General features: G+C 44.2%; 1 protein-coding gene across 29 annotated transcripts in view; it reads right to left on the bottom strand.

Annotated features, from left to right (window-relative positions):
- The window catches only part of DAB1 (DAB adaptor protein 1), a 1,348,091-nt gene that overhangs the window by 26,431 nt on the left and 1,305,051 nt on the right, over window positions 1-16,609 (bottom strand). For 25 of the 29 annotated variants that reach the window (XM_044944948.2, XM_044944944.2, XM_044944967.2 and 22 more), the window contains 4 exons: window positions 10,965-11,015; window positions 10,826-10,873; window positions 5,337-5,399; window positions 2,994-3,102 (listed from right to left, as the gene is read on the bottom strand). In XM_044944948.2, the coding sequence (XP_044800883.1) occupies window positions 2,994-3,102; window positions 5,337-5,399; window positions 10,826-10,873; window positions 10,965-11,015 (271 nt within the window). The remainder of the gene's footprint in view (window positions 1-2,993; window positions 3,103-5,336; window positions 5,400-10,825; window positions 10,874-10,964; window positions 11,016-16,609) is intronic. The other 4 variants (XM_044944965.2, XM_044944960.2, XM_044944964.2 and 1 more) reach the window with 1 other exon arrangement.

Raw genomic sequence — 16,609 nt, 5'->3', positions numbered from 1 at the left:
CTAAATCCCACCTGCCACAAATAAGATCTGGCACTGCCAAATAAATAAATATTGAAAAATATCTCTTTAATCTGCATACGAAGAACTGACAGCTTCCAGAGTGAAAGGTTTGATGTGGCTACCCAGAGTATCTATCCAGATAGAAGAGTCAGGGTCCCTGGTGAGTAGGGCAGAGAACTTTTACTGAGTATTTACTTATGTAAATACTGCCAGGTACTGTTTTAAATGTTTTACTACTTGTGATTAATTCAGGAACAGCTCGATGAGGTAGAATCATCATCCCCATTTTACAGATAAGTTCCCTGAGGCTCTGAAATTATATAGCTGAGTGTCACACAGCTGGTTAGTAGAAGGGTCTGTATTTATATACTCTCCAGCCCTTCAGGCCAGCTCTGCCATGTGCTCAGAAGGCCAAAAGCCTAAACTTTATTACATGCTTTTTTTTTTTTTTAAAGGGAACATCCCAAGAAGGAAAAGGAAAAAAAAAAAAAAAAAGGTAAAAACAAGACATATTTTCTTCTACTTTAGATGTCAGAGTAATAATAATACTAGCATTTTCTACACAAAGCATTTACAACATGCCAGCATGTTTCAGAAGCACTGGATTTTATTTCATTTAATTCTCATGATATTGTTGCAAGGTAAGTATTATTTTAAATTCAGTTATAAAAATGAAGAAACTCTGGCTCTGACTGGTTAAGTAATTTTCCCAGGAGTCTAAAGCTTATAGATAAATGGCTAAGCCAGGGCTCAAACTCAGCCTGTTCACTGCACTACACACCCCAGGTCATTTCCCACCTCCCTGTCGCTGGCAGGGCAATTAGGGACAGCGAGATGGAGATTCAACAGCTGCAGAGATTTTTAAGGCCAGTTAAAGGAAGAAGAAGGCAGACAGTTTAACACTACCTGAAGCCCAGTTTTGTGTCTTGGCAGAGCTTAAGTAGAGTAAGAAAGCAAAAATATGCTAACTGAAATTAATTTTAGACTTGTAAAAACTGAAATTTTGGAGGTAATCTATCATTTTTTTAAGCAGCTAAAGAAACAGAATCTAAATGGGTGGAGTGGTTTGTCCACAGTGTGCAACATGGCTGATTAAGTGCTAAGATTGTAAAATAGAGTTCTTTAAAGCCATAACCTGGCCCCGGCTGGGCAGAGGGCCCGCAGCAGTACAGGCAGGTCCTCAGGCATTTTAGTCAAGTGTAAGGGCCAGACCTGAATCCAGCCCCTCTTGCTTACAGAGAAAGGGGGTGGAGGCTGGGAGGGGCCACTGGGAGTACTCTTGACCCTGACACTTTCCTGGCTCATATCACATGTTTGCATGAGCCCCTCCTCCTGACCATCACCTCCATTCACACCTGCCCTGCTACACATTTTCTTCTGTTCGTACCACTCATCCACCATTCCTAACAGATTATGTTAAGTTACTCATTTTCATGTTGTCCTTCTCCGCACTTGAAAGTAAGCTCTCTGCAGCCAGGGGTCTGTGTCTATTATAGTCACTGACACACCCCAGACACCTCAAAGAGGACCTGGCCCACAGTGCATACTCAGTGAACATTTATGGCATAAACATGCCTGAAAATGAGTAAATTTGGTGCCTAGAGGTCCCATCCTCTGTCCCAGTATATCCTCACGAATCAAATGGGACAAAGCATGGTTATTCTGAATGCAAGGCTGACAGCCCAGGAAGATTGTCCATCTCTGATGGAAAACTATTATTCTTACTTAAAACGACAGATTCCATTACTCCCAAGGACATTTCAATATCCAGTTTAGGTAAGGAAAACTATTGCCACTGTTCCATTATAGGTTTGGGTAAAACAGATTTGATTGGGAAGCTCAGCAATTAAAGTCATTTCTAGGCTACCTATAGATTCTCAACTGTAAGTTAGACATATTAGCTACCAACCTCTGTTGCTTCTAGAAGTGATCCTTCAGATCGGGAGGAATAACTATTTCAGAACAGAGTATGAAATTTTAATTTTACTTTAAGTAACAATAAGGTTTATATCTGGTGGCAAGAATTTGTTTCTAACACTATACAATTAAAAGTAGTTATTTATAGAAAAATGCAAGAAATTGATATTTTAAAACATACCAACTCCATCCTTTATATAAATAAAGTAGAAAAAGATAAAGCCACATATTTCAAATATGTAGTTAAGGGAAAAAAAAGTCTTTAAGAACCCCTGTATGCAAACAGCATAAGTAATACCACTTATCTCTGACTCAATGGGCATGAATTTGAGCAAATTCTGGGAGGTAGTGAAGGACAGGGAAGCCGGGCATACTGCAGTCCATGGGGTCACAAAAAGACAGACATGACTGAACAAAACCAACAGCAAAATACCACCTTTGGCCATGTCCAGGTAGAATGGGCTGACTTCATGGACTGCCTAATGCCATGGAAACAAGATGCCTCAGACCCCACCGATGTGCACCTGTAACACCGTTGCTATATGTATTTTTACCCTGTTGTAAAAGAATATTTGGAAAATAGAACAAATACTCTCTAAGTCACTAAGCCCCATTGCAATTCACTGTTCACTGTCAGCAGAACTCCTAAGTGTTCCTCTTTGCATGGGGAACCTCCCCTTCCCTGGGCCTCCACCCCTTCTATCACTCAGATCTCAAGAGGTCGGTGGAGCATAGCTGCCCCTTCCCCACCTTCACCTTTCCCACATCCAACTGAGCTGACAGTGTCAATCAGGATTTGCACTGATTCACACAGCTGTGTGCGCACTGAGCTCCCCAAAGCTATACATCTGGAATCTTGACCTTTCAGGTTCAAGACATGACTGGTTTCCAGCCTCCCGCATACCAGAGCTCGGTAAGCATACTACTCCCTGCCCTGGCAGCTTCTCAGCGTCGCCTGAAGAGTCACAAGGAGAGAATGGTCATCCCAGAGGTGTCTGGCATAACCTGGCAGCTGGTTCAGTAGCCTTTTCTTTCTCTTGGTGGATGGAGGTGGGAGGAAGGTGGAAGGGGCTTACCTGAGGGTACAGCAGCAGTGCCAAAAGGTACAGAACCAAACACGTCTGCACTCGCCGGAAGTGTCTGAGATGAAGACGGGATAAAGGCATCACCTGGAGTTGCAGGAGTCTGTCAGACAGAGAGGCAGGAGGGTGTGAGGCTCCTGGGAGAGCCTTGTCACTGACCAGGGTGGGAGGCAGCAGGCCCAGAAGTTAAGCAGGGAGATGCTGCAGAAGCAAGCCCTGGTCCTGGCCACTTTTTGTGAATTGCAGACCATGAGCTGCTATGTATACAGAACATGAAATGAGAAAATCAATACCTATCTCCAGAGCTGCTGAGAGGCTTCAATGAGATCATGCATTTAAATCACTTAATACTATGCTGAAGCACAGAACAGGTGCTCAGCTAACACCCGCCAGCATCACGAGTATTTAGCTTGAGCCCATACCCTCTGGGGGTGTCTTCAGGCCCTCATATTATCCCATAATATCTGGCTTTCGTCCTTTAGAAGTTAATTCAAACTGACATACTCACTCAGGACCTACTGTGCACCCAGCTCAAGGCTGTCATTGAATACATGGTCAATAAACAGGCGTTGACTAAATAAATAAAGATTAGCAAGTGGAACAGAGACCCTTGGGTCCTTGTGCCTCCCAGAAGAATCCTGCCTGAACCTTCACTTGCAAACAGAAGCAAATGTTCTCAAGAAGATGATGAAAACGATGCTAGAGCAGCTGCCAACTCTAGATCCTGGCCCACGCTGGAATTCCAGAAATGTCTGCTCCATGACATGGTGGGTAAGGTGAGGGCTTCTGAAATCAAAACTTGAGTACTTGTTTCTTTAAGGTCCATGCCTTTCCAGAAACCTTTTGCCTATAGAGTATGCATATTTGATGACATAATATCTTTATTTCTTTCCCCTTGGAATAGATTGGGGCAAGCAATTAATCCTGAAACCATGGCAATTAGACAAGGCCATTTTTAGATTAGCAGCTTGCAGGAGGCATAGCATTGTTCTGAGGATTATTAAATACCCATTTGGATGGCACTCAGGTTCAGGGCCAGAAACACAGCCATGAGCTGCTGCATTAAGCACATTAGACCATAATCAATGCCGCTTGCTTTCTTCCAGTGTGACCTTGGGTGAGTCACATGCCCTGTCTGGAACTCAGTGTGTTCATCTGTAAAACGAAGGTGCTAAATAAGGCTAGAAGATCACTCCAGACCTTTCTAGCTCTATGGCCCCATGGTTCAGAAATGCAGCTGCCTTCCCTGGAAGGTGGGAGAGAAAGCCTTACTAGAACCAACCAGCATCCCTGGAGATAGGAGCTGCTGGCCCCTCCTTTATGGCTGCTCTGGGTACCAGGTGTTGGAAGCAGGGCAACTGTGCTCAGATTCCCTGGCGGCAGCTGTGGGCAGCAGGCTCTCCTGCCATCTGTCCTCAGTGAGGTTACAGCCTTTTCTCTGGGAGGCGCAGCTTGCCAATGAACCGTAGCACCATCCCTGGGTTTGCACTAAACGTGTGGTCCCCAGAGGGGCCACCCCCTCCCAGCAGCTTCAGTGGGTGCAGCTGTGGCTGACTGCTCTCTGCCCCCTTCCGGGGAGTGGACTGAGCAGGAGCTGGAGGGGCTAGCCTGGCTCTTTGCCGTGGCTGCTGGGTTGCCTCTGAATGCCTCCCATTCTCAAAGCACTAGGATTCTATTTTGCTTCGGCTCCCTGCGAACTCTGCCCTAGTGCAAGCAATGACTGAGATAGCATGGCTGAAACTAGATTTGGGAATCCAAAGCTTCCTGAGAAGCTCAGGGAAGCCGGCAAATAAGTGGGAAGGGAGGAGGAAATGAAAAGAGGAAGAAAGGAAGGAAAGAAGGAAATAAGACAGGAGAGAGCTGAAAGGTCTGGGGGAGAAGAGGCTTCCTTTACTGGGTTGACCACCCGGCTGTGCGGGTTCTGGGTAGGAGATGACAAATGTCTCATTTCATCTGCTGTCTCGTGGAGCTTCTTACCCATATTCCCAGGTGGACCTTGTACTCCTTGCAGGCAAGGACCACATGCTGCTCCTGTCTCTTTCCACTGCCCAGCAAAATGGCAAGCACCCCAGTCAGAGTCTGTAATTGCTGATGCATGATCTCATTTATTTCTCAAAACAGAGCATGCATCATAATTCCTTTTTTTAAAAAAAAAAAAAAAGCAGAGGAAATTGACATTTAGAATTGCTAGTTAATATGCCCAAATCACATGGCTGAAAGAGTCTGAGTTGAAATCCACCAGCAGCTTCATTTTACCCAAAGTCCATATATTTGTCACCATGAAACTGAAGAAGGAAAGGAAAGAGATGCAGGGCTCCAAGCACAGTGCATACTTACAGGGGGAGAGGTTATATCAGGAGGGGTGGACATGTCCCCAAAAAGTTCTAATTGGGTCACAGCCTGAAAAGACAAAAAGATAATGATGTAACCACAAGGGGAGCTGATGCTGCTGGGCAATGCTTTAAAAACAGTATGATTTGAGGACATGCATTTCCCTTTTTCATCATGACTATATAAACAATAAACCCAGTTGGTCATTATGATACTTCTTGATCCCAAGGACAGCAACTCAGATGCAGCCGGAATCAGTTATTGTTTCAGTGTGCCTGGCTGTTTATCTGGGCTTAGTCAAGAAGATCTGGGCTTAGCCACCTTGCATAAGCAATAATAATACCATTTTACACATATTTACCATCCTATGTCAGCACTGTCTCTCTTCTCCAGGAGGCAAAGGCAAGAGGTAATTTTATCATTTGCTTCTCTTTCCTGAGTATATCCACATGTTACAAAGTGCTTTTCCTGTACCAAGTATAGCAAGTCACCACTTCATGGCCACTTCTCAGTAAATATCACTGACCCTGAAAGGTATAAACTGTCATCCCCATTTTTACAGATGAATAAACTGAGTTTCACAGAAGTCACCTCAAGACCACCTAGGCCAGGACTTGAATTTTCTGCATGTACAGCAGGCAGTCAAACGACAGTCCTCGAAAGAATCCATCTTCAAGATAAAAAATACAGTTGGAGGAGGAGAAAATGTATCATTTAATACCAGGAAGGGTATCAAAAACAACCCAGTATATACACGATTAATCACTCTGAGGAGCTGCATCACTGTGGATACTATATCAACTATATTTCCATCCATCATCCCTCAGTGTCTGAGCAAGGCCAGCCAGAGCAGTGGGAGAAGCCCTTTAAGACACACTCAGAAATTAATCAGTATACGCTTCCAGCTTCAGAGTCTGCAGGAGGTCTATGGCCGGGAGTCAAATAGCCTGACTTAAAGTATATAATCATGTGTTTTGTGCAAATTTGCCCACTGCAAAAAAACAAAAAACCTTTCTGCTCATCTTCAGACTTTTAAGTGATAGTTTCTAATCAGGGGACTGAAAACACCACTGGGAGAGTCTGACCTGGCAAACAGGACTCCTGCCCTAGAAATTTGTTTTAACCAGGCAAAGTGGGACACCAAGATTCATACAAAGAAAGGAATATTCTCCACTACTCACAAACTTGGGAACTCTAGGCCCAGGAAGAGTTCCATCCCTGGGGTTGCATCTTCTACCACTGATAATCTCTGCGGCTCCTCTGGGCCACTTTTCTCTTACCTGGACATTAGAGATGGTAATATCTCCTTTGGAGATTTATTGATTATATTACTAGAAGGACTCTGAAATTTGGGTAAGCTTGGTGAAAAAGGCACAAAAGATTCTCTTTTTTTTTGCTGAAAAGCAAGCACCTTAGCCTGATAAACTCACTTTCAATCCTTCTTTTCAGGTTTCAGATTGAATAAATGGTTCCTGGCACACAGTAGAGCCCTATACATATTAATTTCTTTCCCAACTACATAATTTTGGGGGGCTCCAAAATCACTGCAGATGGTGATTGCAGCCATGAAATTAAAAGACGCTTACTCCTTGGGAGAAAAGTTATGACTAACCTAGACAGCATATTAAAAAGCAGAGACATTACTTTGCCAACAAAGGACCGTCTAGTCAAGGCTATGGTTTTTCCAGTGGTCATGTATGCATATGAGAGTTGGACTATAAAGAAAGCTGAGTGCCGAAGAATTGATGCTTTTGAACTATGGTGTTGGAAAAGACTCCCGAGAGTCCCTTGGACTGCAAGGAGATGCAACCAGTCAGTTCTAAAGGAAATCAGTCCTGAATATTTATTGGAAGGACTGATGTTGAAGCTGAAAACTCCAATACTTTGGCCACCTGATGTGAAGAGCTGACTCATTTGAAAAGACCCTGATGCTGGGAAAGATCGAAGGTGGGAGGAGAAGGGAACGACAGAGGATGAGATGGTTGGATGGCATCACTGACTCAATGGACATGAGTTTGAGTTGGTGAAGAACTCCATGAGTTGGTGATGGACAGGGAAGCCTGGTGTGCTGCAGTCCATGGGGTCGCAAAGAGTTGGACACGACTGAGTGACTGACCTGAACTACATAATATGCTGGTACACACTGGAGAACTATAAGGTGTTAGGCCCTGTGCTGGGTGCTAGGAACATAATTAGGAGGAATGTCAATTTTCAGCCTTCAGGGAGCTTACAGTCTAGTGGGGACAATCCACAGATATAATAATAAACATTTACTTGTCTTTGGGAAGGCTTATTTAGCATGTGAGCAATATTTTACATTATTTGGAGAAACAGCGCCAATCCTTAGGCTCTCTCCCAAACCCACAGAAGGCATAATTCTATTTAATGCATTCAAAGGAGGTTTCTGGGCTTCTTGGCCCTTGAAGCTCAATGCTTTGCAAATGGCCCATGACTGTTTTCAGTGGTAGGAAAATATTAAAATGAAGTTAATAATTAAGTTGCACAATTTACATTTCAAATGTGGTGAACTCATGGCACACTTTTACTAACATCATAAATATAATTTATTGGCTAATTTTCTCCTTAAGCACAACTTTTAAAATAACCTTCATTCTTGAGCTACAGACTCTCCTCTTGCCAGATGATTTCCATTCAAGGATTAAACGAGAAAAAACATGCAGAGGCATAAAACATAGATTGTTATTTCATTCCATTGGATTTGCTGCTTAAATAGAACCTCGAGTTAATTAAATTTTATAGAAAAAGGCGATTCTTAGGCCATAAAATTAAAAATAATTCTAATAACATTATATGATTGAGGATCTGGAATAATATCTATTTTCACAGCCCCTCTCCCCCTTGTTAACCCTGGTTCTTTTATTTGTAACTTAAGAAGCCATGTTCCATCTGATAATATTGTTGTAATTAATCATTTTAACAGCCTCATGAGAATAGAACTAACCATTCACATTTGTAGAGCACTTTATAGTTTATAACATATTTTCCAACCATTACTGTAACATTGGATGCTCCCTGAACTCTGTGAAGTTGGCAGCACAGGAATCTCTTCCACTATCTCTAGTTTGCAGATGAGCTAATAGAGGCCTGAAGGTAAGGTGACTTGCCTCTGATCGGTCAGCTAAAAAAAGCTGGGCTTGACCCATAGACCAAGCAGCACTTTGTTTATCCATGTGTCCCTTTACCCAGCCCTACTTAGCCCTCCTTCATGGTGGAAGCCCAGCCCCACAATATTCTCTAACCAGAAGCCAGGGTTCTTACAAGTCCTGCCATAATTCACGTCCCTCTGAAGAAGTCATCTCCAAGGTCAACCCAAGATTCCTCCTTGCCTTCCCCTTCCTGGCCCTTCAGACATCTTCAGGCAAAGATGTGGTTGTTGATGAAAGATTCTGCCCCTTCTCTAGGTCCTGGGCATCCTTCAGGGTAAGTAGAGTGACCCTGGAAGCTGCCAAAGCCAGTGAAAAGGATGAGGAGATGCTTGGCTATTGGAGCTCCTCAGTATCTCAATCAGGCCTGTCCCCTCCCAAGACACTCTTTGTTATGAATCAGTGGTGGTTTTCCATAACATCTGGAATGCTCTATAGCTGCTGTTTCATAATTAGTCCCCTGGTCCTTCTTTCCACTAAACCTTTGCAAGTACACTCCTAGACCCTCCCTGCAGAGAAGCTCTGAAAGCGCCATTGATGAATGCAGAGGTGTCCATGACTGACCACCAGTACATATTTACATAGACCCACTCCCTCAGTTTTGGCATTAGGTGCTCCTTCATTTAGGGCAAGCATGTAGTTCCTACTGTACATCGGCTACTGTGCCGAAAGCAGGGGACACAGGGATGCATAAGGCATCTTCCTGCACTGAGTCTCATGAGCTGCCTGTTCTATGGGAAGATAGAACTATAGACACAGTGAGGACCATGTTACAGAGGAGAGAAGCACCAGAGGTCATGAAAGGGGGGGCACCTCAGGGCCTTGGCACATGCTCCTCCTCTGACCAGAACACTCATGCCTTCCCCCACTGCCTTTCCTACCGATCTTTCGAGTCACAAACTAGATGCCTTTATTTCTTCCTGGGAAGTGTTTTCTAACTCAATTTGTACCCCATCCCACTGCCCCATACAGCTTATGTGAGACCCTTAGATGGACTGTCAGCCTTGGATAGCCTGGTGGCTCAGTTGGTAAAGAATATGCCTGCAATGCAAGAGACCTGGGTTTCATTCCTGGGTTGGGAAAATCCCCTGGAGGAGGGCATGGCAACCCACTCCAGTATTCTTGCCTGGAGAATCCCCATGTTCAGAGAGAGGAGCCTGGAATGTCTCAGTCCACAGGGTTGCAAAGAGTCGGACACGACTGAGCAACTAAGCACACAAACTCAAGGGAAGAATATGGATGCCTGGTCCCCACCCCTGAGGGTCTTAATTAGTTGGTTTGAAGTAGTTTAGTAAGTCAAAGTTTAAACATTTTCCTGATGATTCTAATTTGCAGCCCAGGTTGAGAACTCCTGTCCTACAGACTTCCCAAACACATGTACTCAGGAGTGACAACATTCACTCACCAATGTATTAACCAATCTGAATAAACACTGGCTGCAAACCAGCACCTCTATTCCAGGTGATGTGGACCAAATAGCAGTCTTATCTCCATAAGTGCTGCTGCTGCTGCTAAGTCGCTTCAGTTGTGTCCAACTCTGTGTGACCCCAGAGACAGCAGCCCACCAGGCTCCCCCGTCCCTGGGATTCTCCAGGGAAGAACACTGGAGTGGGTTGCCATTTCCTTCTCTAGTGCATGAAAGTGAAAAGTCAAAGTGAAGTTATTCGGTCATGTCTGACTCTTCACAACCCCATGGACTGCAGCCTACCAGGCTCCTCCATCCATGGGATTTTCCAGGCAAGAGGACTGGAGTGGGGTGCCATTGCCTTCCCCACCTCCACCCCCGGCCTCCGCACTGGTTTTTATCTCCATAGGTGCACTGAGCAGCTCCTGTTCAGTGCTGAATCTCCACTATACTGTGTTACACTCCACTCCACTAGGCAATCCTACCCTACCCTTCTCTACCAATCCCACCTGCCCTCTCCTTTGCTATGCAATGTGTTACACTTTGTTACTGTGTTACCACACTGTACCACACTGTGTTACACTTTGAGCTCCCTGAGGATAGGGGTCATGTCCTCCTCTCTACTGCATGTCTAACATCTATCAGAATGCCTGGGACACATTAGGAGATTGAAAAATATTTGCTGAATTAAATGAAGGGGTGTCATTTCCTCTCCAGCATACACTGTTTCTCTCTCTCTCTCTCACACACACACACACAAACACACACACGCTCCTACTTTTCGCCCTCACCACGGGACCCGCCAGGAGTCTCTGAATACCAGCACAGGCCGGCACCAGAGCAGAGCACTGAGGAGAGTGAGGCTGCACAGAGCGGACCAGAATGACCAGAACAACCCTCACTTCACAAGACCATAGAGGCCTTACCTTTGTTGCCTCAAAAATCTCGTCAAAGTCCATCGGCAGGTTTCTGTTCTGTAACCACAAGGCATGACTTATGAGCATGAAATGAGTGATGGGACAATGACGCGAAACCGTTAACCAGGCTGGGCCCTCTTGCGCTTACCGGCGTGGCTGCGGCAAACCGCTCGTCAAAATCCTCAAACGCAGGGCCGTTCTGAAAGCGTAAGGGATGATGAATGAGGATGAAGTGAATGACACACAGATGACATGGATTTATGTGTTTAATGATGACATTATCTATGGTTTACACTCTCGTGGTCACAGGAGGCGGGAGTGGTTGCCAATGTGCTGTGAAAACCCTGGAATATGTTCCCAGCATAAACTGATGAGAAAACACGTGCCTGGCTAGGAAATACAAGCCATAGGGAGTTTCTAAGTTTAAAGTCCATCTTCCTGAAATTACAGACCTGACCCGGCCAGTCTCAATGGTGACAGCAGATAAGAGCATGATGTTTACCCTTGAGATTTTTGTTTTAAAAGGAAAAAGTGTTATCGTGTGCTTTAGCCAAACTTAACCTTTGGAGCAGTCTGTGAACAGCTGGTTTTGTAAGTGCCTCTGTACATACAGCCTTTTCTGCCTGAAATGCTTCTGTCAGCCTGGCAAGCTCAAAGCTCACCCAGTTCCTCAAACCCAGCTGAAAGGCCATCTCTTCTGTGAAGCCTTCTTTGGTCCCCTGAGCTGAAATCCATCCTCTGCGAGCAACAGGATATCACCTGTACCCACTACACAGTGATCTTCCTGAAGCAGGGACCACGATGCATTTGTTCCTGCATCCCCGGCAGGTCATGGGGGATCTGTCCCGTGGCAGTGCTCGAAAAAAATACATATGAATGAGTAGATGATTTTAAAAATAGGCAGCAGCTGACCAAATCTAATCATTTTGTTACTTTTTTACTTTGTTGTTTATAATTGCTGAGAGCTTTGCTACACCACTCCATAATACTGCTGCCTCAGCATCCCCTTTGTGTGGCCAAGCGGCCCGCAGGGGCCTTGAATTGACACCAGCTTCTCCAGTGAAGTAGGTCCTGGATAACAGCCCACAGAGTCACAAGTAAATGTCAGTTCCTGATCTGACCATCCTAACAGCTCTTATGGCTACACTCTCCCCAGCCTCCCAGGGCTTTGCCGTATGTACCCTTAGATAAGATGCCTTAGACACTTACCAAAACCCTGCTCTTTTGGGTCTGAGATGACCAATCTGACCTCAGACCAGGAACGCTAAAGCACTCTACCCTGGGGCCCTAATAAAGGCAAGTGCCCCAGACCCTGTCTTGCTCTCTCTGCCTGCTTCCTCCCTTCACCTCTGCATATAGCCCCTTCTCCAGGACCTGCACTAATAAACTCCTCTATTTCAACTCCCTGGTGGTCTTCTGTTGAACCCTGGCTTACCATCCAATACCCCAGAGCTTTATTTAACAATGTTAACTGAACAAAGTCACAACATTAATACATATTGTAGGTAATATGCATAATATCTCCATATGTACACATTTATTTTTAATGACCATGTTTTTGGTCTATATGTCCAAACTAATTATGCTTGGGATGAATTCCAAGCAGTGTAACAGTAGTCTAAGTCTGATAATATTGACATTAACTTGGAATGATTATGCTTAAACAGAAATACTTGCATTGTTCCCTAATTTTCAGGAGCTTCCTGCTGGCCATGGAGGAGTGGAGGAACCATCAGCCATGACCACTTCCACTCTGTCTGTAGTAAATGTGACTGTACATCAGTCAGCCCCAGTCACAGGGTCGCAGAGAAGGGCAACGCACATGCCCGTGCCCACCATAGCAGAGCCTTCAAGCCAAACACCAGCAAGTTCTGTCATCAACCACCTGCTCCCACTAGGTGCTGGCTCGCCAGGATTCAACAGTGGCTGAGAGAAGAGGAGGAAGGATCACGTTGGATAATGGCAGAAATAATAATAATAACAATTATTATTATTTGGCTAGAGAAGGGGAGACAGTGTTATCCTGTAACCTCTGGTGTGGCCTGAAAGGTTAAGGTTATGTCGCTACATCCTTTATAAATTCCCACACTTCCTGGGATTTATGGCATAGCCCCTACCAGCTAGCTCTGGGTCATAACTTTTAATAAAAACATTTTTTAGTGTCCAAAATCTCATTACATCTGTCCAATATAAAAAAGCAAATGGCTTCAGAGCATGATGAATGAATTAAATAAATTTGAAAAACAGCCGGTGGTAGAGTCTCATAAAACCCCCAGCATATAATGGAAACATGTGAGGATAGCCAGCACTGGTGTGAGACTGTCACTTTGCTGGTGACAGAAGAGGGGGTCTCTGATGAGGGGTGGGGCCAGGGTGTGAGGAGGCGATTTCCGTAAATCCAGATGGAGACTGGTCCAGACATGAGCGTAAATGTGTCTCTTTGGAGTCACACAGATATGGACTGAATCCTGACTGTGCCCCGTGCTGGCTGTGTGACCCTGGACAAGTCATGGAGCCTAGGTTTTCTCAGTGGGATGACAGTGATAACATCATCTTAGGGTTACAGAGAGGATGAACTGAGATGTGTGTGCAGTGCTTTGTTTGCTGTTTGGCACACAGAGATGCTTAATAAATCGTAGCTATTATTAGGATCTTCCCAATCAATTTCTTTTAGCTCACTTCTGCAATGCACAGGCACACATCTTTTAATATTAAGAAACTATTACTATATGATATTGGGAAAAAGGAGAAGTAAAAATATCTTGTGGAAAGCTCCTTTTAGAAACCACCCCACTTCAGAACATAGACTAGGTCCTGTGTAAAAGGATGCCAAACACTTCCTGCTCTTAGTTCTGAATGTCCAGTACACTCCTGACCCCATCTTTTCCCTCTTTTCTCTCTTATTGACACAGTCTTGCTGGGAGCATCTTCCCATCCATACCCTTTGTACCTGACATATGTGGTTACACTCCTGTTTTGATACTAGCTCAGTCATTTCTTGGACTTCCTTCCTCCTGCCTGGGACAGCCTTAAGGAATACTCAGGGCACTTCATCCAGCCATCAGAAGACTCTTCCAGTCCCTGCATTTTTCTCTCAGTTGACTCTTAAGGGGGAGGGAACCTGGAGTCCATTCCCTAGTCTCCCTGCATCCCCAGGTCCTGCTTTACCCACGTTTACTATTGGAGCTTTTGTTCGTTTACCTTCAAGTCTTGTTCTCCCCTTGTTAGATATATTCCTCACACTTACTATCATAGCATGCATGCAGTTTTGTATTCTGCTCTTAAAATCTCAATATGACAATCTAGTTTACTCACAACTTCCATTTCTGGTGAAGGTTTAAAAGAAGAGATTCTCTTCTGTTGTTTCAATACAGTTCTAGCCCAAAGCATCATTAAGACACTGAAATAAAGCTTCCACATGAAGTTTACTTTCCCACAATGTATCTCAAGCAGTGGAACAGTATTGTCCCACAGCTGAATAGGGTAACTCTTAAGATGGAGAAGGCAATGGCACTCCACTCCAGTACTCTTGCCTGGAAAATCCCATGGACGGAAGAAGATCAGATTCATGTTACTCTTGCAGCAAAAGTGAATGGATAAAGAAGTGTGGTACATGCATACAATGGAATATTACTCAGCCATAAAAAGGAATGACATTGAGTCATTTGTAGAGATGTGAATGAACCTACAGACTGCCATACAGAGTAAAGTAAGTCAGAAGGAGAAAAACAAATCTTGTATTATTAATGCACATACGTGGAATCTAGAAAAATGGAAAAGATGACCTTATGTGCAAAGCAGCACTAGAGACAGATGCAGAGAACAAATGTATGCACACCAAGGGGGAAAGGGGCCGGAGGGAGGAACTGGGAGATTGGGACTGATATATTTATACTGCTGCTGCTGCTGCTGCTGCTAAGTCGCTTGTCATGTCCAACCCTATGCGACCCCACAGACAGCAGCCCAACAGGCTCCCTCGTCCCTGGGATTCTCCAGGCAAGAACACTGGAGTGGGTTGCCATTTCCTTCTCCAATGCATGAAAGTGAAAAGTGAAAGTGAAGTCGATCAGTCGCGTCCACTCTTAGCAACCCCATGGACTGCAGCCTACCAGGCTCCTCCGTCCATGGGATTTTCCAGCCAAGAGTACTGGAGTGGGGTGCCATTGCCTTCTCCAATATTTATACTACTGTATATAAAACAGGTAACTAAGGAAAACCTACTGTATAGCACAGAGAACTCTACTCAATATTCTACGGTAACATAAATGGAAAGGAAATCCAAAAATGATGGGATATACATATACATAGAGTTGGTTCAGTTTGTTGTACAATAGAAACTAACATAAGATTGTAAAGCAACTGTACTTCAATAAAAAGTATTTTTTAAAAACGGTCTTACCAATTTAAAAAATGTGAGTGGATGAGATGGGACTTGGGGTGAACACATCAAAAAGGATGACAACTTATTTATAGTTGCCAAATCAGAAACCTGCAGTGCTTCTCACCCCTGGCTGCACAGTGTAATCCTCTGGGGCAGATTTTCCACAGCTACACATACCTGAGCCTAGCCAGCTGAGATTTGGATTCTGTTGATCCGGGGTGAGATCCTGGCATCAGTAGGTTCTAAAAGCTCCCCTGGTGAGTCTAATAGGAAGCCAGACTTGTGAAGCACTGTGCTGGGAAAGGAACTCTCTGTAGGAATAATTAGTGAAAGTCCTACTGGGAAAAACGAAGACATCTTGATTGATTACATAATTGATTAATGAATTTCTCCAGCAAACATTCACTGGGTGTTTCCACACGCTGAGTTCTGACTAGGCGTTGGAGATACAGAGATGACTGATACATGGGCCGTGCTTTCTTAAAGTTCAGAGCAGAGCCAGGATATATCATCATTCTCGCGTGGAAGGCGGGACAGGAGTGGGACAGGGAGCTCACAAGGCATCAAGATCTCAATGCAGACAGAACCTAAGCCAGCGCTGCAAAAGAATGAATTCAATTATCCATTTAGAAGGCTCAGGAGAAATGGATTAACTTAAGTGATCTGTAAGTGCACCAAGGTGGGCACTATTAACACACCTAGTGATTCCAAGCGTTTGAATTGCGTGCCTTTCCCTGGTGAGTGATTTAACCACGAGGACAACATGCTAATGAAGACTAATTCCCTCTGGAGTATCTAGGCGTTTATGCTCTCTATCACCTTTAGCCAAGAGTAAACAGTCACTTTCCTACTTCTTGGCAGAGAAACAGCAGAAACTCTGGCAACTGACGAACAAAACAGGGGGTGGAGTTGAGATGGGGAGTAGAAAATGTGATGTTAACAAATGATTTCTCTCATGAGCACCCCTGTCCAACAGAACTTTCTGTGATGATGGAAAGTCCTACACCTGCACTTCCAATTTGGTAGCCAGTGGCTGCACATGGCTACTGAGCACTTCAAAAATGGCTTGTATGACTAATAAAGTGCATTTTAAGTTTTATTTATTTTTAATTAGCTTCATTGTAAATCGCGACATGTGACCAGCGGCTACTGTATTGGACAGCAAAGCTCTAGATAATAGACATAAAAAACAAAAACAAAAACAAAAAAACTTCAGCTGCCTGATTTAGGTGCTTTCTAAATACCAGACATATTCCTTCCTTATATGGTCTCTTCTATTCTTTTAAAGAATATCCTATCTTTCTGTTGATGAGAAAGGCTCTATGGGAGCATTGAATTCTTTGCTATGTCTAGATAGCCATGAATTAAATTCAGTTTGCAAACCACAGCCTTCTTCTGGATGTAAGTTTTGT

This window comes from Bubalus bubalis, chromosome 6 (assembly GCF_019923935.1).
Source record: "Bubalus bubalis isolate 160015118507 breed Murrah chromosome 6, NDDB_SH_1, whole genome shotgun sequence".
In the NCBI taxonomy this organism is placed as follows: Eukaryota; Metazoa; Chordata; class Mammalia; order Artiodactyla; family Bovidae; genus Bubalus; species Bubalus bubalis.
This window is presented reverse-complemented; position numbering and strand designations above follow the sequence as displayed.